Source organism: Barbus barbus, assembly GCF_936440315.1.
Source record: "Barbus barbus genome assembly, chromosome: 25".
Classification (NCBI taxonomy): Eukaryota; Metazoa; Chordata; class Actinopteri; order Cypriniformes; family Cyprinidae; genus Barbus; species Barbus barbus.
Genome location: NC_136753.1, coordinates 21,764,720 through 21,790,874, shown reverse-complemented (window position 1 = coordinate 21,790,874; position 26,155 = coordinate 21,764,720). Strand labels below are relative to the sequence as shown.

The 26,155-nt window shown below is 36.0% G+C and overlaps 5 protein-coding genes across 10 annotated transcripts; 2 read left to right on the top strand and 3 right to left on the bottom strand.

Annotated features, from left to right (window-relative positions):
• Window positions 1-1,714: 1,714 nt before the first annotated feature.
• LOC306844581 (uncharacterized protein) lies at window positions 1,715-3,090 on the bottom strand. Its single transcript, XM_079376817.1, has 3 exons — window positions 2,903-3,090; window positions 2,462-2,623; window positions 1,715-2,369 (listed from the first exon to the last, which is right to left on the bottom strand). The coding sequence occupies exons 1-3, from the start codon at window positions 2,985-2,987 to the stop codon at window positions 1,735-1,737; spliced, it is 882 nt and encodes a 293-aa protein (XP_079232943.1). The 5' UTR covers window positions 2,988-3,090; the 3' UTR covers window positions 1,715-1,734.
• Window positions 3,091-4,313: 1,223 nt separating this feature from the next.
• LOC306845341 (translocator protein-like) lies at window positions 4,314-10,959 on the top strand. 4 transcript variants are annotated; one of them, XM_079378074.1, is made up of 6 exons: window positions 4,327-4,592; window positions 6,189-6,331; window positions 7,540-7,580; window positions 9,172-9,345; window positions 9,488-9,626; window positions 10,003-10,959. In XM_079378074.1, exons 4-6 carry the CDS (start codon window positions 9,173-9,175, stop codon window positions 10,177-10,179), a joined length of 489 nt encoding a protein of 162 aa, XP_079234200.1. In that variant the 5' UTR covers window positions 4,327-4,592; window positions 6,189-6,331; window positions 7,540-7,580; window position 9,172; the 3' UTR covers window positions 10,180-10,959. The 4 variants fall into 4 exon arrangements, with proteins under 4 accessions (XP_079234198.1, XP_079234200.1, XP_079234199.1 ...); XM_079378073.1 differs by lacking the exon at window positions 7,540-7,580 and having other exon boundaries at window positions 4,345-4,592; XM_079378075.1 differs by lacking the exon at window positions 6,189-6,331 and having other exon boundaries at window positions 4,361-4,592.
• On the bottom strand, window positions 10,501-12,950 carry LOC306845342 (ubiquinol-cytochrome-c reductase complex assembly factor 2-like). Its single transcript, XM_079378076.1, has 4 exons — window positions 12,671-12,950; window positions 12,195-12,269; window positions 11,802-11,871; window positions 10,501-11,536 (listed from the first exon to the last, which is right to left on the bottom strand). The coding sequence occupies exons 1-4, from the start codon at window positions 12,806-12,808 to the stop codon at window positions 11,427-11,429; spliced, it is 393 nt and encodes a 130-aa protein (XP_079234202.1). The 5' UTR covers window positions 12,809-12,950; the 3' UTR covers window positions 10,501-11,426.
• Window positions 12,951-12,996: 46 nt separating this feature from the next.
• On the top strand, window positions 12,997-13,368 carry LOC306845343 (mitochondrial import receptor subunit TOM6 homolog). The gene is made up of 2 exons (XM_079378077.1): window positions 12,997-13,129; window positions 13,247-13,368. Exons 1-2 carry the CDS (start codon window positions 13,035-13,037, stop codon window positions 13,341-13,343), a joined length of 192 nt encoding a protein of 63 aa, XP_079234203.1. The 5' UTR covers window positions 12,997-13,034; the 3' UTR covers window positions 13,344-13,368.
• Window positions 13,369-18,555: 5,187 nt separating this feature from the next.
• On the bottom strand, window positions 18,556-25,520 carry LOC306845051 (protein DDI1 homolog 2-like). Of its 3 annotated transcripts, none has more exons than XM_079377582.1 (10): window positions 25,137-25,520; window positions 24,084-24,210; window positions 23,748-24,008; window positions 23,530-23,656; window positions 23,289-23,416; window positions 22,893-23,021; window positions 22,697-22,800; window positions 22,229-22,421; window positions 21,492-21,543; window positions 18,556-21,237 (listed from the first exon to the last, which is right to left on the bottom strand). In XM_079377582.1, the coding sequence occupies exons 1-9, from the start codon at window positions 25,272-25,274 to the stop codon at window positions 21,533-21,535; spliced, it is 1,218 nt and encodes a 405-aa protein (XP_079233708.1). In that variant the 5' UTR covers window positions 25,275-25,520; the 3' UTR covers window positions 18,556-21,237; window positions 21,492-21,532. The 3 variants fall into 3 exon arrangements, with proteins under 3 accessions (XP_079233708.1, XP_079233706.1, XP_079233707.1); XM_079377580.1 differs by having other exon boundaries at window positions 18,558-21,237; window positions 23,516-23,656; XM_079377581.1 differs by lacking the exons at window positions 18,556-21,237; window positions 21,492-21,543 and having other exon boundaries at window positions 22,089-22,421.
• Between the last annotated feature and the right edge of the window lie 635 nt (window positions 25,521-26,155).

Genomic DNA, 26,155 nt, shown 5'->3' with positions numbered 1-26,155 from the left:
CAGATGAAGGATGCGAACAGCAGTCCACGGCGGATGCTACACCATCGGATTTGGCGGTCGGTGTGCTGGTCGTTTTTGATGCTTATTCTAGTGGCAGGACTAAGAAAATGCGAACTGCTTGAAAATATAACAATAAAGCCAATTGTTTTTTCCCCGTAACGCCCCCTTGCTGCGGCACGGGCCTCTCTTTGACATTTCCCGACCACCAGGGTGAGAGTTCAGGCAGACAACGAGGGCTGCTGGAGCGACAAGAAGGTAGAATATGCTGGAGGACCAGAAGATGAGGTGTGAATGTGTTTGAGCATCACACGATGACGTGTTGGCAGCAGCTCTATTTAAATCCACCTTGCTGTCATTTTAGACACAAATCCAGTTCACATTGGTTTAATGCGTTCGGCATTCTCGCAAACAGGTGTTTTACGATTAGGGAAATGGATAAAACTTTATTTCTGAATCTAACTGTGCTATGTTCATTCCTTAGGTTATGAGCAACTGTTAGAGTTTATTGAAGAAGAATAGAAATTCAGCTGTATGAATGTGGAAAACGTTTAACTCAAAGCCATCTGCACGTGAGCCAAAAAATAAGCATGCACTAGATGATATAAAAAGCTAAATCTTTTTTTAACACTTTAACACAAAATTTTGTGCTAAAATATGATATTGCACCATGATTCGAACTGAACCATCGATGTATGTTATGTTTTTTTTTTTTTTTTTTTTAAGGAAAGGACAATATTTGGCTGAGATACAACTATTTGAAAATCTGGAATCTGAGGGTGCAAAAAAAAAAAAATATATATATATTGAGAAAATCGCCTTTAAAGTTGTTAAAATGAAGTTCTTAGCAATGCATATTAGGCTACTAATCAAAAATTAAGTTTTGCTGTATTGACGGTAGGAAATATCTTCATGGAACATGATCTTTACCTAACTTCCTAATGATTTTTGCCATAAAAGAAAAATCTTTAATTTTGACCCATACAATGTATTGTTGGCTATTGCTCCAAATATACCCGTGCTACTTATGACTGTTTTTTTGGTCCAGGGTCACATAAATCTGATATTTAAAAATAGTTTGTGACCGCTTAAATGTTTTCTTATTTATGGTAAAGTAACCTGAGGTTGTATGTCAGTCTTATGGCATATCCTTTTCAACCTCAGATCATTGTTTACTGAGGCTGATGATATATAATTATGAAATGAATCCAGACTGTAAATCTTAGTCCTTCTCAGACACAGCATACGACTTAGAATAAATGGATAGATCAGCTTCAGGTATCAGTTACATGTCTGTCAGCCTGTAAAGGGCAACATAACTGCAAGTTTGATCAAATTGAAGTAGTGAGAGGCATTTCAGTGGGATAGAATAAGTTTATTTTACATGGAACGCGATCCCTTATTGTTGCCATATCACATGATTTCACAATCCAATCCATTTCCGATATATTGAATCAGTCTTACATTATGGAAGTAAAATGGGTTGTGAATAGCAATTCGCATTCACTTTCTTGTTCAAGTGCACGATAATCAAAATTTATGGATCACCGCTTTCAGGGATTTAACCTGCAACCTCTACAAGCTTAGATATAGTTAACCATCACACATTTTCTTCCCAGAAAGTGTGATATCCAGCATAGCTCAAAACATATATGTTATTTTTGATTGAACATCCCCAGATGACCACAGACAATATAGGGAAACATTCAAGACTTTTAATTTGCAAATAGCATTGCTTTAATCGTAAGAAACAGTGCTTTCGTCTGAGAAGATAGCACTATAAAGAGTTGTGAAAAAATCTTCAACATATTCATTAGAGTCCAGTTGAGGCTTAGCATGTGGAGGCTCAAAGAGCTCCAAATCATCAAATATGGCAGAACTTTCGGCAGCAGCAGAAGAGGAGTCACTGACAAAGAAAATAGCCCTCTTTCTCTTTCTTGAGCCTGTAACATAAGACAGAAGTTCCTCAGAATCAAAGGCTGCAGCTTCCATGTGGTGGTTAGTGATGACATCAGGATTGAGCGGGAGCTTGTCCTTGTCCTCTTCTTGCTCGACAGGATCAGTCTCAGTCTGTTCATTGTATGCATCAACAGAGAGGCCTAGTATTTCAAAGATATCCTCATTTACATGAGAAGAAGGTGTTGAGAAATTCAAATTCTCAAGAAGCTCTTCAAACGTATTATGAGGCACAGAGGAGGATGGATTCTTCATGTTGCTGCTGTCATCAGCTCTGTATGTCTCATCCACATTAATGCCAAGATTCTTCACCTTATCCGTTAAGCTGGCAGGCCAGAAGGGCGGTGGAAGGTTATAAACACCTAATAATTTCAGTGGACCAAGCTCCTGTAGATTTGGGGGATCCCAGATCAAATCTAAATATAAAAAACATAATAAGCAACCCAGTATCTTTTTCACCTTTGTGCTGATAAACTGCATTGGTGTGATATTTTTGTTGAGAAATTACTTTCAGGTGTGATAACACCAGATGGGGTCTCAATTGTGTCAGATCTTGGAAGGGCCAGATTGTGGCTGTTAGATGACACCCCTGCTCTGTACTGCTGTGAGGGAGGAGGTGGAGATAGTAGTGGGCATGGAGATGCCATAAAGTCATTTTCGGTGGCGGGTCCTTAAAAATTACACAATGACTTTTAATTTAAACATGCAAAAATCATTCAATGAGATTTAAATGATCAATGTAGATACATTGATGAAACATGTTATTCAAGAAAAGTTATTAATAATCCTAATTCATATAAGATCAATTTTGGAAGAATGATTGAAAAATAAGTGATAATTAGCCTACTAAATAATTTATTATTTATTTCATAATTTGCTAATACAGAAAGTTGTTTTGAACTGATAATTTGTTTGGTTTAAATCAGGAAATGCTAGATGGTTGTCTTACCATTATTCTGGCATATTTGAGAGGGTGGAGAGTAAGAAGGCTGCTCGTTCCCTGGCTCGGGCTGGGAGCAGTCGTAGGAATTCATTGAAAAGTATATATTTGTGAAAACATTTGCTCTCTCATATCAAGTGCTCTTTTGAAATTGTTAGCAGCCCAGTTAGCCCTCAATATTCTCATCTGCTGTTAGTATGTTGAAATGTTCTTTTTATGATATCATTGCTAGTTTAATGGCTCCATACATTCTCTTAGAAAAGTTCAAATGCAAACAAAAATTTAGAAAAATACATATATAGAGGCAATATACAGAATACATTTGCTAAAAGTTTTTTAATTATTGCATATTCAACATTTTTTAAATGCCATCTTAAATATTTTTATTTTTAATGTTTTGTATAAACCATTCTAAGGAGTTATAATAATAATAATAATGCTAAAAATATCTTAATGTCAGTTGTAGCTGCACAGTTGTGATGCATACACAGTTTCATTTAATTTTTCAAAATAAAATATAAAATAAGTGTGTTTTCTGAGATTGACTGCAAACATCCATCTAATTTAATTTTGAATAACTTAAATTGCTTTCATAAAATAATCACATAAATTATAAAGCCATTTGGTTTTTATTTATTAAGCTTTTCATTCTTTATTTTTTTTTTACATATTTGACCACATCCAAATTCATAATGAATTAATTCAAAATATAAAATTCAGTCTAAAACAAAAATGCAAATTTAATTTAATTAATTTCTTACTTTTATATAACACTGTATTGCAATTGCATTTTAAGGGTAAAAATGACATTAATACACCAGTTTCAACTACTCAGGAGTTTGCATAACCATGCTAAAACAATAATTGAGGAAATGTTAACAGTGATTTACCACAGAATTGTGATAAACAGTAGCCTAGTGTGCATATTTTCATAAAATCTTGTTTTGAATGAATCACAATAATAATAAGGCTTAGGGGTAGGTTCAGGGTTAGTACCTAGTTATTGTAATTACTAAAATAAACATGAGTAACATGATTGTAAAATAAAGTGCTATCTCCCATAGAAACAGTCTACTAAACACATGGAAGTATCCTACAGAGGGAGTCATGTTCATGGTCTGTAGTCTACATTCTGCATGTTTGCACGTTTCCTCGGTGCTCTTACCCAGACAAATCAAGGGAATATAAATTTTCCATGAGATCATCGTCTTCATTTGCATATAATATTCACACCTGCACATTATTCAGTAAATCTATACATATACACACATTACACAACAGATATTTATTTTGAGTGACAGGGTTTTGTTGTGGTCTCTGAGACAGTAAATGGTTCGTTATTGATTTTGTCAGCTCTCTTAGTCAACTGATATTTGACACATAATACGTCAAAGCTAATTTTCAAAGCATCTGTTCCAGCACAGCGCTGCGATGATCTTCTTGAACACACCATTCAAGCATTACTGTGCTGTGATCGTTTCACAACACCAGGAAGAAGCGGCAGATGTTTACATGCCTCTCTCTAATGGCCAGCGTTTCAGTTGGATTGTTTCTACACGAGAGCAGCCTATCCTTCATGCACGCCCACTGTCTGTTACACAAACTCGTATCATGATTTCAAGATCACTCCGGTCATAGAAGGTCATCGAGACGTCTCTCTTCACACAACATCGAGCAGCGCTTCGACCTGTCAATTCAGGTAAAGACAACAGCGTTGTTATTTAGTAGCTACAACATTTTCTCTTATTAGTCCGTCGTTTGAATTCGTGAACAAAATTCTACCCTCGTTAAATAATCTTCTGCTGAGCGCGTGACTAACATTATACAAACCCGTCATGCTATTTAACATTATTTGCACGAAAAAAAATATGTGGGTCTTTGCGACGTTCTCATCACTATCTTGTATAAATAAACACAGTTTTGTGAGTCGTACAGTAGCCTACGTGCTTGAATAGTAGGACAAACTGAACTGGCATGAACCAAAACTTTACCATGAATTCTTAATAAATTGTTGTAATTTCATACAATTCAAATTAAAACCGACAACTTTTTGATTGTGTACGATAGCATGTTTAATAATAAAAAAATATTTTGGGCAGCAGTTCAACTTTACTGATAAAATCTACGTTTACTATTTTTGACTATATTTGTTGCACTAGTTTACCTAACAGCTATAGATTAATATTATCATATTTTAATATTTACTGATATTTTGTATTTATATGTGAGACTTGCATCAAGCTTATGTTGTACGATGGCATTAGTGCGGTAAAGTTGGTTTTATGTTGGACATTCGTTAGGCATTTGCCATGCAAATTAAGGGACTGTCTCAAAAGTGCTTACAAATAATAAAAAGGATATGCATTCCAAGATAGAAAAACATGCAAGCATCATGCAAATAAAATGTAAAGATGTGAATTAAGTGAAAAAACATTAATACATTATTTTAAGCTGTGAATAGGTTATTCACTATGAATTGTTACATTGTTATTACATTGTACTCCAACATTTTCTTTTAACTGGTAGAAACAGGTGTTGTTATGGCACCTGTAATATATTCAGTGACATTTTTAACACATCATAAATGACTTGGATTTTGGAAATGTCATTTTGTCTATTTTTAGTGATTTTTTGAAATATTACAATCTATACAACTTCCTGGTCATGTGACCCGATGATGTCACACCAGTTGTAATATCTTCGCACACACCTGACACACATCTAACACCATTTGGATTTTGCTAATATGATTTTGTGTATTGAATTGTTGAAAATTTACAATCTATGTAACTTCCTGGTCATGTGACCTGATGATGTCACACCAGCTGTAATATCTTCGCACACAATCCTGACACACATCATACATGACTTGGAATTTGGAAATATGATTTTGTGTATTTTTGGTGAATTTTTGCAATATTACAATCTATGCAACTTCCTGGTCATGTGACCTCATATTGCATACCCACTGTATTATAATCATAAACATTTGTCAAACACCTCTCATGCAGTTGTTTGTGGAAATATGTCTTTGGTTGTTTAAAAATAGTTGTTGTTTTTTTCAATCATTTGTGTGTGTGTGTGTGTGTGTGTGTGTGTATAATTTGTATATACATGTTCTATATATACAGTTGTGGCCAAAATTATTAGACAACTAGTATTTTCAGCAGCTGAAAAATGTTTTTAAATCAGTTATTTATCTTTTGCTGTAGTGTGTCAGTAGGAAATATCAGTTTACATTTCCAGACATTCATTGCCAGTTGTAATAATCCAGTGAGATGTTTGTTTGCACAAGGAGTCTTGACGACAGCCAGTGCTCCACACAGAGATCTGATCTCATCATCATCCAGTCTGTCTGGAATGACATGAAGAAACAGAACAAACTTGAGACAGACTAAACCCAGAAAAACTGTGGCAACGTTTCCAAGATGCTTCAAGGTAGGTCCTGCAAAGCTATGCACAAGTGCACCTAGGGCAAAAGCTGCTGTAAACGCAAAGGATGGTCACACCAAATGTTGATTTAATTTAGTTAATAGAAGTTAATTGATAAAGAAAATCTATTTATGATATACTGTATTTATGATGTACTGTAGCTTTGCAGGTAGGTTTCTTGAAGCATCTTGGAGACATTGTTACAGTTCTCCTGGATGGTGTTCTAATCATTTTGGCCACCACTGTGTGTGTGTGTGTGTGTGTGTGTATATAGGGTGAAGTCCGCTAAAATGGGCCAAATAAGGATGTAGCATCGTATCTCTTTAAATTTTTACAGAAAATCACAATAACTGATCTTGCACTGTTGCTTCAACACTTGTTGACATGTAACAATAATTTTTATAGGTTTTTTAAGGTGCGCAGGGCAGAGTGTTACATGAAGCTTGTCAGAGAAATTGTAAGGTAATTGAGCCTGACATAGAACGTTTCATTAATCACTAATAAGGGTACTAAAGTAATTATAAGTAAGCTTACCAACAAAGCAAAGGTTTATGAACAATGTTTTGATATGCTCTTTCAAATAAAAATTTTTTTTTTTTATAAAAGAAACTTTGATTTTTGTGAAAAAGTTCATTTTATGTAGAAATGGCTGGTTGAAAATGGGCCACAATTTTCAGCTAAAATGGGCTGCATACACATACACACACTTTTAGACAGAAATTAAGGGTGAAAATAGGTTTATAGGCCTAGATATGTATCCACACAAAATCTTAACAGTCTTTTTAAAAAAATTGCATCGCAGACAGTATGGTAGGAGGACTAGCAAAGAAAGAAAACAGAGAGATGAGAAGAGAAAGGGAAAGAAAGAAAGATGTCAGTAAAATGGACACGCACACTTTTACACAGAAATTGAGGGTGAAGATAGGTTTATAGGCCTACTGTAGATATGTTTCCATACAAAAAAATACAAGCATACACACATATGTGCACACAAAAGACACCTACAACATGATCAGTTCATTTTTAATTACATTGTTTAATTAAATATTCATTCAACTCTCTATTTAATGAAATACATTTATGGTGTTGCTATTGCACACTAAAGACAAGTGTGCAAACTGACAAAGTGTCAATTTACTGTTAAAAATAAAGTGATTTATGCTGAAATTACATGTGTTGTTCTCTTTTTATATTGGCCCATTTTAACTGAACAGCTGGCCCATTTTACCTGAATCTTCTGCCGTGGCTTAAGAAGGTACCTGCTGATACTCTAACTCTCATAATTGTAAAACTTTTATACTTTTTCACATTTAAAAAATATAAATATATTTAAGAGACCCATGCTAATTGATAAGAATATCAAATATTTATATTTGAATTGTCATGTGATCTAATGATTTCACTTTGCCTGTTATCTGTAGAAAATGCCAAAAAATTAAATGCTTAGCAGAAAGGTTAGGCTCCATAAACTTATATTTCCTCACACAAACAAAAATATGACAGCACTGAACATTCTAAGTTACATTTTGAATTATTAACAGACAAATCTGAAAATGCCTTTTCAAAATTTTCAAATGTTGAAAAGTAGTTGTAGGAATGAATGGTACAGACACAGTGAACTGTCGTTTAGGAAGTTGAGGCCTGTTAGCTCAGGCCAGCGTTTCCCAATGCCAGTTCTCGTGTCCCCCCCCATAAATGTTTGATAGGCACATAATATAGCAATGTAGATCATTTTTGTTTGAGAAATGTTTGTGAATATGAACCGGCCTTGTGTAACAATATCAGGTCACATAACCAAGCAGTAAAAAAGTTTTCAATAATTCAAATGATTGTCTAAAAACAACAAATATATTTCCAAAAGAAAACAAATATGAATGTACAATGTGGGAAAAATGTTTATAAATATAATACAGCGGGTGTGACATCATCAGGTCACATGACCAGGAAGTTATATAAATTTGAATATTTGAAGAATTCACCAAAAATACACAAAATCATATTTCCAAAATCCAAGTCATCTATGATGTGTGTCAGGATTGTGTGAAGATATTACAACTGGTGTGACATCTTTGGGTCACATAAGCAGGAAGTTATATAGATTTTAAATTTTAAAAAATGTATAATAGATGCATAAAATATATATTTTTTAATCTAAGTTGTTTACTATATGCTACATGTATGTATAAAAACATTATAGGTGATTTGAGCTCTTTCAATAAAACAACCACATAGTTAAATTTATTTCATTAAGACATTCAGTTTACTTACATATTTATAAAAGATATAATAATCATTTAAAAGTTAAAAATCATCTTAATTTATACTTGTAAAAGGATCACGGTTTTAGTGTTTTTATGGAATAATGCACATATTTAATCAAGTTTATTGTGGATTTTGCACTTTTGAGACACTCCCTAACTTGACGTGCGCAAGGATATCGTTGTGAGGACTTTTTCACTTCAGAAGTTTAAAACAATTACATCATCGAATAATTTTATTATTAATTTTGATATTATGTTTTTAAATGTGACCCGAGCGAGATACAGCATGATCCATGACTATTATGCGATTACATATAAATGAATTCTGAAGTAAAGATCGAATGTGTAACGAATGTCCAACATAAAACCAACTTTACCGCACTGATTGCATTTATTGCGAGAGAAGGCTGTTGTCCTAATTTTATTTACTGCAAATGAGCCCTAAGCTACTGTTGGCCTCTTTGTCTCACATTCTGTGGAGATAAGCTGTCAGACTTGGAAGTTATACAGACAAAAATGGTACATAATGTGTTACATAATGTACACAGGCAAATGCAACCTTAATTTGTCATTTTGCATTGAAAGGATGTGGATTCCTATGCTGAGTTTGACTGCCCTTCCACACATTGGTGGGATATTTGGAGGTTTCATCACACGGAAGGAGGTGAAGACCTGGTACACCACGCTCAATAAACCCTCATGGAGGCCACCTAACGCTGCCTTCCCAATAGTGTGGACCACTCTCTACACTGGGATGGGGTTTGTTCAAACACTTCTCATTTACTATATCTGGCACTTATTCATTTAGTAACTTTGAAGGAAGTTGTAGTTGGGTTTACAAGTTAATGAGTAACTAAAGGTACCTCCAGATGGTGTAAATGATTTTCTCTTTTTTTAAAAGCTACGGTTCATACCTTGTGTGGAAAGAGCTTGGAGGCTTTACCCAGGATTCACTGGTACCACTGGGGCTCTATGGGACGCAGTTGGCGCTTAATTGGGCCTGGACCCCCATCTTCTTTGGCGCTCACAACATTAAACTGGTGGGAAGTTATCATGAGTTTCAAAAATCCTACTGTTATTTCAGTTAAATTACTTAAGAGGTAAACCAGGAACCAGTTTCTCTGCATATGGTCGTGAGATAGTATAAGAGGTTTTTGTGAAAACTCATTTACTCACCCTAATGTTATTCCAAACCTGTATACATTTATTTCTTCTGATGAACACTAAATATATACATATATATATATATATATATATATATATATATATATTGCAGGATGTTACCAAAGAGTTTCATTTCCCATTGACTTCTACTGTATTTATTTATTTTTTTTTGTCCCTACATTGATAGTCAACGTTTATATAATATCTTATATGGTTAAATATAGTGGTGTTCTGTTCTTCTTTCATATCCAGGCAATGATAGAGATAGTGATGCTGACTGGCACAGTGGCAGCCACAATGGTGTCTTGGTATCCCATCAGCCGCACTGCAACACTCCTCATGGTACCATACTTGGCCTGGCTTTGCCTCGCTACCAGCCTCAACTACTGCATTTGGAGAGACAATCCAGATCCCAAAAAAGATGACTAAAGAGTCCAAGAAAATGAACACTATTCTAACTAACACTGACTAGAACAAAAATGCAACCGCGTTTTTTTTATTTTGCTTGTTGGCCATTTTGAAGTTTACTAATGAAGAATTTAATTTTTTATCTTCACTTATAATGTTGTAATATCAGACAGTTTCACAATGTGTCTTAATTATAAAAGAAGGAAAGGCAATAAAATGAGAATGTTCTAATACTTCCATTATATAAACTCAGTCATCAGTTCACTTAAGTTCAGCATTTTATAAAGATCACTTTACTCTTCAACTCTAAATGTTTCTGATTGTTAACAGAAAGATGTTTTGCTTGCTTCCTTGCCTATTTTTTATTAATAAAAATGTTTTAATGACTTGGTTCTTGGAAGGAAATTAGTTAAAACATTGTACATAGATTTTATTTCAAACACCAAGCTCTGGACTTAAACCTTTGTGACTGTGTAAGGGTGGTGGTGGTTTGGCAAAGTTTTTATCATCTAGCTATCTTTTGTGAACATATTGTATGTCATGGCACGCACAGACCATATTATCAATATCTGACAGGAAATTGCCCAGTGTGCATTTGCTTTATGTTACATCACTTTTCTGTGCAACTTTATATTACTCAACTGCAGTTATTCCATCATAACCCTAACTTGTTTTTAAATAACATTATAAATTATAAACATTTTATACTTTAATCGCCACACTAACTTTAAAATGGTGCACGCACTCAGCCAATAAAATGTTCACAAGAATATATTTGGAATAAATACCTGTATAACCTTCAAAGAAGCTGAAACCCTTATTTTTTTCTGTTTATCTCTTCAAAATACACCCATCTAGAAAAATATACTCTTAACAAAATGGTGTCAAAACATACACATGAGCAAAAAACAAAGAATGTATATAATACAGCATAGCTTTTATCCAGTGAAATCAAAACGAGAGATACTATTCTGTTATACGGGAAATACAAAAAGTATTTATTTGCATTATGGATTGAAGAAAAAGAATATGCTATAAAACTGAAAAGCAATATTCTGTAAAACTGAATATTGCTTTTACTTTATCACATTTCTCTAACTTTAACTCAGCTCTCCAGATACCATTAGTTTTACTTCTTGGAAGTCTCTGTTCACCTATCAGCATGAAGAGAGCTACAGCTGTTAGAAGTGAAGATTTAGATAGACACCTTAATTGATTTATTTGAAAAAGTGCCAAGGGGAATAAATAAGATCTGTGCAATATGATTATTATTTTTCAGCTTTTTCGGGGGTTCCATCTTCAGGTTTGGAGGAGAAGCGCTCCATTAGTGTCTTCCACAATCCTTTCTTCTCCTCCTCATCTGTGTGCTGCATGTTTCCTGCAAAAATAAAGAAATGACAAAGTAAAATGCCGTTTCTTTTTACTTAATCAAATAATTTACCACTGTTTCCACAAACAGTTTTGATGAGAAGAAATACTATAATATGCCAAATCAGCATATTGGAATAATCTGTGATGTGTAGTGAGTGATGGGTGTTGAAAATTCAGCTTTGCCATCATTAAATAAAAACATTAACATTTTAAAATCAAATATGCAGCATTGGTGAACATAAGAATTACCAGTAAGCTCAAGAAATCCTCACCTGTTGCCAATAACATACGGCACTCTTCTACCGTTACGCCTGTAAAACTTGTATCTTTTGCTCGTGGAAACTGAACACAAACAAACCAAAACATTATGATGCGGTCGCATTGTGAGGCTTCGGTCAATCAAATCAATGAAAGGCATTTTATTAAAAATATGTGAGGATAGGTGTTTAGACAGAATAAATGCAAATGAACTCATACGGTTTATTCACCACAGAATATGCAAGCTATGCATCTCTTTCAAAGACAATAAAAATAATAAAGTACATTTCCATAAAAATACAGGTCAGCTAAAATAAATCTAACGGTAATTTAATTATGCTTTGTCATGTGGATGTCTCCATTTTCCATAAAGGTTTAGACCTAAGCATTTAGAAAATGTGTCTCACCTTTTCTTTGTACACATTACTGTTGATGCGAGCCAGACTTTCATACATCTGATCACATTTCTCTGGATCTGAAATCTTCATTGAAACAAGACAAGGTCAATGGTGCATTAGATATTTGTATTGTTGCATAAATTATTTTGAGAAAGGATGTTTACAAGAAAACATATACTAGACAATAAAAAAAAATAAATAAAAAAAAAGTAAAAACTCTTAGAACAAGAGCTTTATTGCCAAGTGTACTTACAAAGGTTTTTAATTATTTATTATTATTGTGGTAATGAAGCTTCCAGTGTACACAAATTCAAGACATTTAATGGAAACTTTATTGTAAAAGTTAACATATCCAAATAAATTACGTTTGTGCATCTGTTGGAAGCATTAATACACAAACATGAAAGATGACATTTAGCTTGTCTTACAACTTGCAATACAACACGAGTAAATCGTGCAGTAATTCACTCAAGTAAAAACAATACCTGTGTATTCTCCCCTTCTCGGAAAGCACTAGCGACTCTTTGGCGTAAAAATGTTCCTAAATCTCGCCCTTTCTTGGACTCGTCCTTTGGCCATTCCTCGCATAGCTTTAGAAATCGACGGTATCTGGTGGCAGCCATGGTGTGCCGTTTCACAACTGCATTGTGCTGAAAATCTGTAAGCCGCGGAGGGTCAAACGATACTGCGTTTCAAAATTAATTACTTAACACAGGAAACCGCCTGTCTGTCGACACGATATGTTCCAGCCGAGGATCCGTAGCGCTATAGTGTTAGCCACGTGGTTTGCAGTAGAAATCTCAAGGTAATATCAAAGAGCCTCTGGTTTGCTTGGCTAATACAAATAAAATGAGCGGAAAGAAAACAGATGGGCAATCAGGCGGTGTCATGGGATGGATAAACTCAGCTTGCCGTTTCGCGGCGGACAGAAATGATTTCAGAAGGTTTGTTGTATGAAATGTTCGAAGCTTAAAAACGACGCGAACATTGCGGTTGAGTGCAACTCATATACTCGAAAACATTCAAATGTATATAGTTTAACGTGTTATGTTTTATTCTAGGAATCTCCTTGTAAACCTGGGTTTATTCGCAGCGGGTGTTTGGGTCGCAAGAAACCTTTCAGATTTTGACTTGATGTCTCCTCAGCCGGTCACGTAGCTCCCACTCAACAACAAAAAGGACGTTAACAGGTGAAATAACAAATCTTGAAAACAGGGTTCACTCCTAATCATCTAAAATAGAGCTGAGACTTAACTCCTTTATTTTGTCTTTTCATGATAGGTGGTGCTGAAATGGAAGAACGGACATTTTCTACCAAGGGTCTTGTTGAACAAGCCCCTTCAACACTGAAGGGAATAAATCTCAACAATTGGATGATCACAACTGTACATTTCTTCTGTACATTCATTGTTTTGCTGAAATAAATCTCACGTTGAGTCAGTTGCTTACAGCCTTTTATTTAAGAATTTACATTAATATTTAAATATTCAAAAAATTAAAAATGTCCATTACAGTTAGTATTTTAGAGCACTTCATGGTGCCCGTTTCTTCACGAGCATCATTCCTTGTTGCATTTCCACACTTGTGGTTTCCTATTTTAAAGAGAGAACTTTCATCCAGGTCTGTTTTTCTGATCTGAGAACACAATTACCATTTTAGAATTAATCTTTTATAAGAATTTGCAAGATGAATACTTGCATTACCCAATATATTGTATTGCCAACACAAGCAAGTCACCTTGTGTGTGCAGCCAGTATCAGGGCAGTGGAAGATCTGCTGTGGTTCTTAGTTAGACGGAGCAGGAACGATTCAGGGGCCAATCCCAAAGTCGTTGTTTTGATTTCCTCCACATGCACATTATCAGGAAATAGTGCATGGTCCTGGACAACAAACCGGTGTCCACTGAGTGGAGTATGAAAAACAATATTATACACCAAAAATAGCAAGTGTAAGCTCTGAAAACTAGACGGTCAGTAAAATAAGATCTTCTAACAGCCCATACCTTTTAACAGAGAGGAGCAGGAGATCATTGAAAAGGTGCATATACACATCTTTGCGAGAGACTATAGAGACTTTGTGACTGCCACCAACAATTAGATGCTTCAAAGTTCCCTCTTGAACCAAATGTCGCCCTCTGGTGATTAATGGAATGGACTGATTGAGAACAGAAGAAAATGGTTTAAAAATATGACAGCAGAAAAATAGGGATTACATTAAGGTATTTTGTACCTTAACGTTTCCAAAGTCCACTAACTTATCCAAACAAACAAGCAGCTCTGTCCTCTTCATTTGTTGGACACCTCGGTCACACTCTTCCACGATCTATACATTTAGATGCATTCATTTGTAAGGTAACATGATTGACATGTAATGCTGATCGGCATGCAATAAATTGGTATCCAATTCTGATCATTTTCATTCAGTTATATGGGGGGCATTTATTATTTTGAAAGCAAAAGCCTACCTTACGTACAGCTTCGATGGCTTCCGTCAGATTAGGCACATTAGAATAAACGCCTTTAGCTCGCTTGAGGATGTTCTAAATCAAATAACATAAAATGTTTGTGTTCTCTAAACAATGATAACAGGAAATTCTCTGAAGAGTCTGCACATCTCTGGCCTGAATAAAGGAAAGCCAACCTCAAGTAAGAGTGTCATTCTTGTGATCCTCTGGAAGGGAAGAATCAGGAAAGACTTGAGCATTTGTCTCTGGCATTGTGGATCTTTCTCTAGTTTCTTCAGGATCAGTGCAAATTTCTTATTTCCCTGCCTGGTGTAAAATGGTAATTAGAATGCTAACGTGCCATAAAATTAAACTGATATGTTCAATATGGAAGATACATGAAAGTAGGACAAACAGCAGCTGAGCGATGAGAGCCTCCTGGTACATCATGTTGGTGATATACGGCACATAAACTTTTTGGAAGCCTTGCTGGTGATTCAAAACAATATCACCAACCTGCGACATCACCACATGCTGCCCAAGATGGGACTCCATGTCCTGCAGAAACCTAAATTGACCAAAATAAAATTATAGATGGTTCATTTAAAAAAAAAAAAAAAAAAAAAAAAAAAAAAAGTTATAACAGTTATTAAAATTATAAATAACATTAAATAAAATATAAATAACGTGTTTAATGTTTTAAATGCAATTTATTCTAGTAATGGAAAAGCTAAATGTTGAACAGCTATTATTCCAGTCTTCTGTGTCACATTCTAATATGCTGATTAGTGCTCGAGAAACATTTATCAAATATTAATAGTTGTGTGAAAACCATGATACTTATATGAAATCAAAATCTTTCGTAACATTAGAAAAATGTCTTCACTGTAACTTTAGTTTCCTTGCTGAATAAAAGTACTAATTCTTAAATAAATGAACTACTGACCCCAAACTTTTGAATGGTAATGAATTTATACAATTATAGAAATTCATATATTCAAAATAATACGGTTCATATAAATTCTTTAACAAGAACTCCTAAACTTATTAAGAGAAGGCAGCCCAATATATCTTCCATATTCAAAATTCTATTCTAGTGTATAGTACTGTATATTCAAGCATTTTATCCATACCGTCCACTGACTCTGCAGACGTCCTTTAGGTTGGAGAACAAAACATGATGCTCCACACGGGACAGGATCTGTCGGAGTTCTGCGGAGCACTGAAACACATTCAGTGCTACGATCAGACTCTTCTGATACGAGGCCTCTGACACAATCAGCTCAAACATGGCCTAGAGCACAAAAACAGAGGGATAAGTATTGTGGAACAACCGTAGACATCAGACCAAGGTCATGTTTTGCAAGCATGCACAGCAGACTTGTTAGTCTCCTACAAGACAGACCTCCTGAAGCTGGATCTCATGCGCACTGAGGGAGTTCAGCAGACTCTTTACTTGCGGTAGCTCCTGCCACAGAGCATATGGCTTAGTCTGTAGTCCTGGTGGGCTCAACACAGCGGTCGGCTTTAAAGCAGGGGGAGTTTTCAGACCAGGAAGACGCATAGATGTCACCAATTCTGAAAGTCCAGTGTTCTGTGCTCTATGTAAATCCTTCTTCAGAGAGTTTATCCAATACTCCTGATACAAAGGGACCGCTATAGGAAAACCAAATTTGAGCAGATAAAATAAATAGGAAATATAGAAGCAAAATAACCATGTGCTTTTTGTTGAGCATCATACGAGACACATCAGGCTTTTATGGCAGATTAAATTGATAGAAATCAATGAGATCTTTATAACAATATAGCAGACCACTTTCATTTATCTACTAATATTGTCTTTGTAAGATGATATTTTAATGCTTTTATGATCAAAGCACTGTAGTTTTAATTGTGAGGGGCAAAACCTATAATCCAATGGAACATGATGATTTAGAGATGAACAAATAAATGTTCCTTAAAATGTATCACATGATACATCAGGCTTTTAACATGATTTTTCTATAAAAAGTATTATGGATAATCAAGTAAACCGAAGTTGCCTCAGTCCAGTAAGTATACATCTCGAAATATTACTAACAATATAAGTTACCCTTATGTTTACTTTATAAAACTTTTTGTAGATTTCACAGACAAAAAAAAACAAAAACAAAACAAACAAAAAAAAATCTAATCTGAAAGAGGCATTATACTTTTTTTTTTTTTTAAAAAGCACAAAGTATCAATCTGACAGCCCAAGGCATGTAGTGAACTGTGTTAAACAGGTTTTTAGCAAAGTTTCGATCATGCTAATTTAAAGGCCTAATTTAAAATTTGGGCATCAAATATTACTCAGTCGCCTTAAGGTTAAGGTTAAGCAAGTTACCATTTTTCTGTCTTTCAATGGATAAAATGTGACCCATGCCATGAGAGTACAGTATCCGGTCGACTGTTTTGGTGAGATTCATCTGTAAACTTACAACTGCTGATGTACTCCGATTCGAACTGGGCAACATACGTTTCCTCTGGCTGAGGACTGACTTCTGTAGCATCTGCCCTAAAAATGATTGAAAAGAAACTACTTCATTTTTGGGCAATGCTGATGTACAGACAGAAATGAATAGTTATTTAACAAATTGTCATTCATAAACGTTACCTTTTCACCTCACTTTCCACACAGTCCACGTCAGATGATTTCAGACCGGAGCTCTCCAGAGAGAAGAGGGATGAAATAGGCAGAGAAAACCCTATAAAGTTCCATAACTGTGAGCTTGCAACAGATCTAAGAGCTTCAGAAATCCCTTCAGATGTGCTAAGAAAAAGAGAGATCAAAAATTCAACACACCATCCGAAACGTTTTTATAACAAGCCTTGAACCTTATTGTGAGGTAGGTAAGCTGTTAAAGGGAAATAAAACAACAGGTTAGGAATAGCTATGATCAAGCCACTTTAGAACATAGGAATAACAAACAAATGTCACATTTATTATTCATTTCTTTTGATTACATACCAGTAAAGTCCTCCAGACGCTTCACAGTCCTCCACATTAGTTTCAGGGCTGTTTTCATCAGTGTCAGTGTCCCCAGCGTCTCTATCGGCCCAGGTTCTCTCATCTTCCATGACATGAGCCATATAGCCTACCAACACCACGGTGGCTTTTTAACTTTTAAAAGTTTTAAACGTGATATTGAATTTGATTTAAAAAATCCAATCGTTACACTAAATATACCTTTTTTGGCAAACAAAGTCAACGGAGTCTAATTGATTCGGAAGAACGTCCTCACCTGTCCAATTTCGTTCAGCCAATTTTACTGCATTTGATTGGGCGTTACTTTTTAAGATGAAGATTACTTTATTATTGGCTGAACCGAACAATAAAGAAAATGTCATATCACGTGTCACATTGTTTAAATTACGAAAAAATCATTACACAATATCTGAATTTTTTTGGAAGATGTAAATAAAAGATATTTGATATTTAAATTTGAATACGTTTTATAAGAAAAAAATTATGTTTCTACTTCAAAATTTCACTTTTAATTCAATGTTACTTGCCGTCTCTTTGTATTAGGTAACAAGAACGAACGAAGAATGTGCATAGGCCTAATAGATTATATAAGATGTGAAAATAAATAAAACTCAATCATGTTTAATTTTATTAATATAATACATAATTAAAATAACATTTCGTAATGTGTATTTTGGTTTTGGGGTTGTATTTAACGCTTGTGAGATCCACCCTTTTATCATCAATGACCCTGCGTTAATTGTAAGTAATTTAAGTAGCCTTAAGTTGGCATTTTACAAGTTTTTCCAATACTTTTCATATAAATCTGTCCAATCTAACATAAAAAATATAAAGCATTATGCTTATGCCCTATTTTCTTGCACTTGTCACATTTTTGCAGTCAACTAACAATACTAAAAAAACAGCCACACACTTGAAATATAAGAATCTCTTTTTTCCTTTTATTTGGTTTTTAAACGGTATACAAGATGAAACTGAGTTTCTCAAATAGACTGAACGTAAATTATATATGACCCAGAAATTAAAAACAAAAATAAGAAGGTAGACATGACAAAAGATGGAAAGGGCACATCCAGACTTTACACTAAAATCAAGTGTTTAGACAAGGGACAACAGATAAGAGAATAAAACAGACTTCCCAACAATATGTAGTGGTAGCTGCCCTAAGGGCACACAGGGAAGAAAAAAAAAAACCTTCTGTAGACTACTTTGTCAGCACCAGCTTTTTCCTATCTGTTTCATTTAAATCAAAAACACAATGTAAAAGACTACAGTCACATCCACAACATCATGAATTTGATAAAAAAGAGATACTACTGATAATAAAAGTATGACTTCCCCTTCAGATTTGTTTTATATCATTAACAAAACAATATTGTTCAATGATGGATTATGAACACATAAGAACAAAGTAATGGTAAGTCAATTCTTTAATAATTTCCAAAGGCAACCTATTGAAAACATGTCAAGTTATACAGGATTGGCAACTATCAAATAAAATAATAATTAAAGAGAAAATTATCTCAGCTTGAACATTATTGCCAATTCAAATAGGGAAAAAAATAATCTGAAATGGATGCTTTACCAGTTTAATATCTGCTCCTATTATCACAAAATAAATTTAGTAAGATGCTTCAGAAGATCAGTAAACATCAGGCACGTAAATCAATTCTGAGATCTAAAACCATGCAGTTGTTGGAAGATTGGAAACAAGTGGAATTTTATTACCGAGCCCCACCACCTGAAGTAACTATTCATAATCCTGTAAAATGTCTGACAGTTTATCAAATTTTTTCAAACCAAACCAATAAAATCAACAATCCATTACGAACTATTGAGGCAACATGCAAAACTTTAAAAAAAGACTCCACAGACATCATTGTTCTGTTGAAAGGGAAATATGGCCAGCTTCTCACAAATCTATTTTTTAAACATTATGTATGTTGGCAAAGTAGAGGAGCCAGAAGAAGACCATCAAGTACAAAACCACGAGGACTGCTAAAGGAAAATAACATGAAAAAAGGCTCAAATATTAACTCATACCACCACTAAGAGCTTATTCGGAGTCTAAGTGGGCACAGTGATCTTTCTCGCAAGCAGCACCAATAAGGCAAGCTCTACGTTGCCTTGAGACTGTTCCAGCGCCTCAGCAGCCTCAAGGGCTGAGAACCCTGACGCCTGGATCCTCTTAATGTGCTCTAGTGGAAACTGTCCAATCGAGGGCTGTGGTGCAGGTTGGATAGAGTCTCCAAGAAAAAGAGGATCCGTCTCAGTGGCTTGAGGAGATGCAACAGCCCCTAGGCTGGAACTGGTTGATGAGCCAGCTGCTACAGAAAGTGGGCGCTGCCGAGACAGGTCAGCTGAGATGTCAATGCCTGAGGTGTTTTTGTCCACAATCTCCTGCCCTTGCTGACCCTCAGGGAGCTCAAGATCTCCCTGGGAAGAAGTCCCAGAACCTTCTTCAAAAACAAGGGCCTGATTTCCTTCATCTGCATCAGGGCACTCAATCGTTTGTTCCACTGTGGGATCTACCAGTCTAGAAGGTTGGTTCTCTGTGTGCCTTGGATTTCTTGGTGTTGGTACGTCTGGAATATCCCTCATTGATTGAGAAGTAAAATCAGCTTTGGCAACACTTTCCTCTTTGTCGTTTGTGGTGGCAGTATTAGAGGATGAGTCAATAGTTGGGTTCAGAATGTCATGGTTTCTTGCAGCAGCATTCTGGTCCACCTCATCAACATCTTGTCTTGGTGTAGTATCATGAGCATCAGATAGAGGAATCCTTCCAGAAACTGTTAGACAACTGTTGGACATCAGAAGTTCATGGAGCTCCTTAAGAGCTTGAGCCAAGGAAGGGATGTTATCCATCTCTGGCTGGTCTCTTTCACCGGGTACTACACTCTCAGAGTTTGAATGTACAGAAGAAATAGCTGGCTCAGCATGACAGGGCTCAAGGTTCAAATCTGGAACAGGCATGAGTTGTGGTTGAGCTCCTGAATCATCCTCCATCATACTACCTTGGTCTCTCTGGCACTGATCAGGAAAGTCATGGCCAGCTTCTGGTTTTGCATTGGAAGAAACATCCATGTCCACTTCCTGATCCAGTGTTCGAGTCTGAGACCTTGGGTTAAAAAGAATAAAGGGAGATTCTGCTTCTACAGTCGCAGAGGAAGTGATATTCTTCCCCAAATCTGCATCTATCGGACTGCCGGAATCTCCTGAAACAATGTCGCCTGTCACCTCATTGTCCTCGGGCACAGTACTAGAGAATGGTTCCTGAGAGGGAAGAGTGCTTGGGATAGGAGTATCTGCATCTGTTTGCAAGCAAAACGATGTCGGATCTGCCAGTCCTTGGGACTGACAGCTAAAGGTGTCATCAGTGGGATCTGGAGAGGGTTCAACCACTTTCAAGGGTTGAAGTAGAGACGATTCAATCGATGTGGGAATTTCAACTGAGGACACTCCCTGGTTTATAGAGGCTGGGGCAGACTTGGAACGGTCTAGGGTGAGACTGTGGGGGTGACTTGAGGCTGAGGATGTTGTGGGTTGGTTGAGGGGTTTAAATGACAGGGATTGTGGTGAGGTAGTTTTTCCATCTTCAATATCTATGAGAGAAACAGTAACTGATGAAGTTGAAATTCTACATTGAAGTAATTTATTTAAACCATGCAAATTATGCAAACACTGCAAACCATGCAAAATAATCAGCATCATAGACAGGCAAAGATTAACTTATTTCAAGATATTACTCACAAAATGGAGGCCTTTCCTGTGCGTACCAATGTATATCATATGTCCAGTATTTACTGGGTCAAATACTGTATCAGGCTAATGAATATACCCATTGTCAATGTAGTACCTGGTAAGTAGAGCCCTCTCCAGCTGTCTGTCCATATGACATCAGTTTTGTCCTGCTCATAGTTAGGGCACACAAACGCCACACATTTCATGCAATAAGAGGCAAAAATTAGCAAAACACATCCAGAGAAAGAGAGAAAAGAGGCATGCACCTAATAATCACATTAGCTACACAGGGTGGCGTTCAACCCACATAAGGCTTTAGTGACCATGTCATAAATTAAGTCAGTAAGATTTTTAATATGTATTTTAAAGCAGTCTTTTATGCCCACTAAGACTAGATTTAATAAAAAAAACAGTATATATATATATATATATATATAACTACAGTTTAAAGGAACTAAAAAAAAAAAAAAAAAAAAAAAATTTTTTGAAATCTTTAGTAATATCAGAAATGTTTTTACTCTCACTTTTGATTAATTTAATGCATCCTTGCTGAATAAAACTTAATTTCTTTCAAAATAATCTTACTGACCCCAAATGTTTTAATGGTAGTGTATTTTACAAACATATTGTACACCACCTTGTGAACTGGGTGAGTGGTTCTGCATTGCAACCAGAATAAACAGACTACACCAAAACTGTTAAAAATTTTGTATTCTTCTGATCCCTAAACAAGGAAATCCTCATAATTCCACAATTAATGAGTATTCGTTCCTTGTGTTAAAATGCAACTCTAGCTTTTATTCCAATCCTAAAAGCCATGCCATCTGTTGGTCTACACATCATGCATCTCACCGCTGTCCTGCACAGATCTTTGTATTGCCTCTGCCAGTTCTCGATCTGCAGTCTCCTCAGGCCGGGTATCCTCTCGTCCCTCTGGCCCATATGCCAGCCGTGCACACTCAGGCAGCTCTGCCTCAGGTAGAAAACATGTCTCTGTACCAGTCGTCCCAATGAGGACGACATTTTTCTTTAGGTCTATGGAGCACTGAATGAGAGCAAATGAAGTTAGAAGATAAGATCGACAGACAGTATTTGTAAGATTAAAGGAGATATAAAATACGTATTTTCCTGAGTACACAGACTGACAATAATATGCAGACAAAGTACTCTCACTTGCTACAGTGTCTAGGGATTATAGAAAAAGTCTGCATCCTCAACTTTGTTTTATTCCATTAAAGCAACATTAATGGCAAGGCAAACAGATTCCATTACGGGAAATAGATTATTTGATTGACTATGAACCAAAGTTTCCAAGCAGACCTGGTGTCTCTTCAGCATGTCAAGGCCTAGCAGCATATCCATGGGCTGATCTTCCAAAATGGAGAAAGAGCAAGGCAGGAAATCTCCTTCTATTTGCACCTGAGCTGGATGTAAAATATATATTTAGTATAAGAAGATTTGGGGAAAATAATGGAGGAAATGCATAATGAATATTAAAGGAGCGGAAATGCCATACTCAAATGAACTCGGCCTATAATTTTCTGGGTGCCAACACCTTTGGCAATGCCTGCCCAGCGTCTGTCCACTAGACGCATGATATTACATCGCTCTGCACATGCTTGGCTCATAATTGTCATCTGAGCTCCTAAAGAAGCATAACCAGAAGGACAATAAAAAAAATTAGTACATAATATGAAAAACTCAAGTATTAAAAGGAGTTTCGAGCAAAAATAGCACACAACTGAAAATAACTCAACTGGATGCTGTATATTAACCCAAAGTATTTGACATTTGGTTATTAAGGCATAATGTTCAACATGACATTACTTCGAGCAATATATAACAAAGCGCACTCAACAGCATAATTTCCAGGGGACTTCAAATTCTTTTTTCAAAAATCATGATTTACTACCTGAGTCAACAAAGGCCTTTACTGGGTGTCCATTAACTTTGCAGTTGATGTAGAGCATGACCACCTGGCCAAAACTCTCAGGTGCTTCTTCCATAGCAATGGTCATATTCTCCTCAATGTTGTGCTGTCTGGAAGTTAAAAGTAAAGTGTCACAAATTCAGTGCTTTTCTTTTGTTTTATAATCCCTGTGCCATAGACCATGTATTTTGCTTTGCATATAATCTCACCCCTTCTTTGTTACCTGATTTCTTCCTCAATTTTGGCCTGAGCTTCCAAGTCAAAAGGATCTGCAGTCAGCAGTTTGATTCTCTCCTGTTCTCTTCGGGCTCGGTCCTGCTGCTGCTCCAATAGCACCTTGGTGAAGCGCTCTGAATAGAAGTAATCAAAATTATTCTGTCACTTAGAAAAACACATTCAATCTTCTATATACATGCATTTAGGCCCATCATCTTAATTTACCAAGGTCTCCACTGAGTAGAGCCTCAGCAAGAGGAGGGTTTCGCTCCTTCAGCAATGACAGTTCATGTGGATTTGCCAGCAACATGTCACGTAGCAAGGCAGGGTTGTCCAATCCCTGAGGAGAAAGGGCTGAGTCTGGTGCGGTGGTAGCTTGGGGCGGCTGTGACTGGGTGGCACTGGGACGTTGGGCTTGGTGCTGTCTGTTTTGGCCTGAGGAAGTCCCAGGAACAGCAATAGAACTAAAATCGATGCGAGGCAGACCTAAGACATTAAGATTCATTATGATTAATTAATACATTAATCCATTTTCAAATAGATCAAGTTATGCTGGTTTACCAGGAACTGTGGGTTGTGGCCCTAGTAACCTCTCTGCTTGTCGTAACACTACCACATCTCCATCTTTCAGCCCATAGTTCCCAAGGGCTCGGGTGGGATCTTGTAAAGGCTGCTCTGCATATGAAATCTGTAGAGCAAAGGTTGCACTATTTTGTTCAATATGTGAAAAAACAGTATATCATCTTCTCAAATCAGCAATGAAATTGTAAGTATTTCAAGTCTAAACTATACCAACTCACAAATACAAATGTCTTAGTACTGAACACTATCTGTGTAATAATTGATAGCTTACAGTTTCATTTCATGCACCATTAAATGGGCATACAGTAAAAGTTTCTCTTTCGATTTTCAACAAGCTTCATCTGCTAGCGAGACACACCCATATCAAATAAAGACTCTGTCATGTTTATTTTAACTATGGAAGTTCATTTCTGCCGCATAAGAAACAAAAACCACGCTTTGGGAAAGCATAATTAAGAGAGAGAGAGAAAAAAAACGATGACCACATAAAAAGTCAGTCGAAATTATAAGACACTAAGTCACAATTATTACATACATCAACAGTATAACATAAAAAGTAATAATTATAACAGAAAAGTCACTTTTGGCATAAAAAAAATATTTTTCATGTCATAATGACATTTTAAATAATAACTTTTAGTTTAGTATGACCAATTTGACTTTTTACGTCAAATTTACATCAAAATATGTCATAATTATGTTTTAGGAGAGCTTTAGGAGAGCATGATTTTTATTTCTGTTATGTGGTGGAAATGGTTGTGTGGCTTCCATGTTTAACAGTGCCCAAATCCGTGTATCACAGTTTCCTGTTATGATTCGTATTTTGCAAACATACATATTTTAGCGTTGTAAATACAGCTATGGCCTGTTAATCTTTCGAAATCTGGGGGTTTCCAGAAGTGTTGACAGAGGCTCAGTATGCTATTAATAGAAAGGACCTGCCGGCTTGTTTGGCACTAAGTTAATTTGTTTAGTCAGGTCGCTTAGCATAGAGGCTAAATAACTGTTGCAACACTTTTGAAAGCAGTTTACCTGAATCTCCCTGGCTGGTATTCCTGATTCTAATTCGCAAAGAGCCAAAAAATCCCTGAGTTCTAGCTCCGGGGACACGTCCAGGGCGAAAGTGGTTTCCGAGCGGTCTCTCGGTGCACAAAACACTGTGAGCAGCATTGTGCTCGGGGTCGCTGGAACCCGGTTACCGCTAGCACTACTCGTTGTCAGAAACTGCCGTTACTCCAGAGTTCTTCTGTGGGAAATGTGCCCAGGACTGTCCCGTTAAAACACTGTGTAATATCTGGTTATTAAGAGGTTAAGCGCATAGAGAAGCAAGCCAACAAGCAACCACAATTCACTAATAAAGAATTCGTTCACTTCCTTCCACAGCCCAACAGCCACTGCCGTAAACCGATTACGTGTGTCGTAGCTTACTGAGACAGGAAGTCAGAAACAACATTCAACTTCAAAACAGTAGCACATTTTCATAAATTAATTGAACAATGAAATAAATAAATTCATTTAATTACATTAAATGTTACATTAACAGTGTGGAATTTGTCATCTAAATATTTAATAACTAATAAGGTAAAGGATGTTTCGGTAACACTTTATTTTAAGGGGTCATAATACAGAGTAATTACCTAATTAAGTACTTAGTAGTAGCCGTTGTACTTACATGGAACAAAATGTACTTACAACTAAGTTATGGAACAGCCTGTACATAAAGTTTGTAATTATGCAGATGTAATAGACAGCTACTGTTACACGTTACCGAGTCTGTTGCACAGCTACTAGTACACTTAAGTACAATCTTGATACACTTTATTTTAAGTAGCTTATGCCTGTGTAATATTCTGTAATTGTAATATAATTAGAAGGGTATTACATGTATTTTAGCTGTGTATTAGTGAGCTAAACCAAACTAAGGTGCAGCTGTAAGGTGGACATTATAGATACACATGAAGTACACTTAAGTACAATCTTGATACACTTTATTTTAAGTAGCTTATGTCTGTGTCCTTTCATTTATAATTATGTTGTATAAAGTCTGCAAC

What these genes read in the sequence shown, in the direction of transcription:
- LOC306844581 (XM_079376817.1), bottom strand. Translation starts at nt 2,987, where the DNA reads ATGAATTCCTACGACTGCTCCCAGCCCGAGCCAGGGAACGAGCAGCCT. An exon ending in TCAAATATGCCAGAATAATG is followed by an intron (nt 2,624 to 2,902) that starts GTAAGACAACCA and finishes GTAATTTTTAAG; the next exon opens with GACCCGCCACCGAAAATGAC. An exon ending in TGGTGTTATCACACCTGAAA is followed by an intron (nt 2,370 to 2,461) that starts GTAATTTCTCAA and finishes TTTTATATTTAG; the next exon opens with ATTTGATCTGGGATCCCCCA.
- LOC306845051 (XM_079377580.1), bottom strand. Translation starts at nt 22,399, where the DNA reads ATGTCGTCCTCATTGGGACGACTGGTACAGAGACATGTTTTCTACCTG. An exon ending in AAGATCTGTGCAGGACAGCG is followed by an intron (nt 21,544 to 22,228) that starts GTGAGATGCATG and finishes AACTATGAGCAG; the next exon opens with GACAAAACTGATGTCATATG. An exon ending in GAGAGGGCTCTACTTACCAG is followed by an intron (nt 21,238 to 21,491) that starts GTACTACATTGA and finishes TTTCTCTCATAG; the next exon opens with ATATTGAAGATGGAAAAACT.
- LOC306845342 (XM_079378076.1), bottom strand. Translation starts at nt 12,808, where the DNA reads ATGGCTGCCACCAGATACCGTCGATTTCTAAAGCTATGCGAGGAATGG. An exon ending in GAGAAGGGGAGAATACACAG is followed by an intron (nt 12,270 to 12,670) that starts GTATTGTTTTTA and finishes GTTTCAATGAAG; the next exon opens with ATTTCAGATCCAGAGAAATG. An exon ending in GTAATGTGTACAAAGAAAAG is followed by an intron (nt 11,872 to 12,194) that starts GTGAGACACATT and finishes GTTTGTGTTCAG; the next exon opens with TTTCCACGAGCAAAAGATAC.
- LOC306845343 (XM_079378077.1), top strand. Translation starts at nt 13,035, where the DNA reads ATGAGCGGAAAGAAAACAGATGGGCAATCAGGCGGTGTCATGGGATGG. An exon ending in GACAGAAATGATTTCAGAAG is followed by an intron (nt 13,130 to 13,246) that starts GTTTGTTGTATG and finishes GTTTTATTCTAG; the next exon opens with GAATCTCCTTGTAAACCTGG.
- LOC306845341 (XM_079378072.1), top strand. Translation starts at nt 9,173, where the DNA reads ATGTGGATTCCTATGCTGAGTTTGACTGCCCTTCCACACATTGGTGGG. An exon ending in ACTCTCTACACTGGGATGGG is followed by an intron (nt 9,346 to 9,487) that starts GTTTGTTCAAAC and finishes TTTTTTTAAAAG; the next exon opens with CTACGGTTCATACCTTGTGT. An exon ending in GCGCTCACAACATTAAACTG is followed by an intron (nt 9,627 to 10,002) that starts GTGGGAAGTTAT and finishes TTTCATATCCAG; the next exon opens with GCAATGATAGAGATAGTGAT.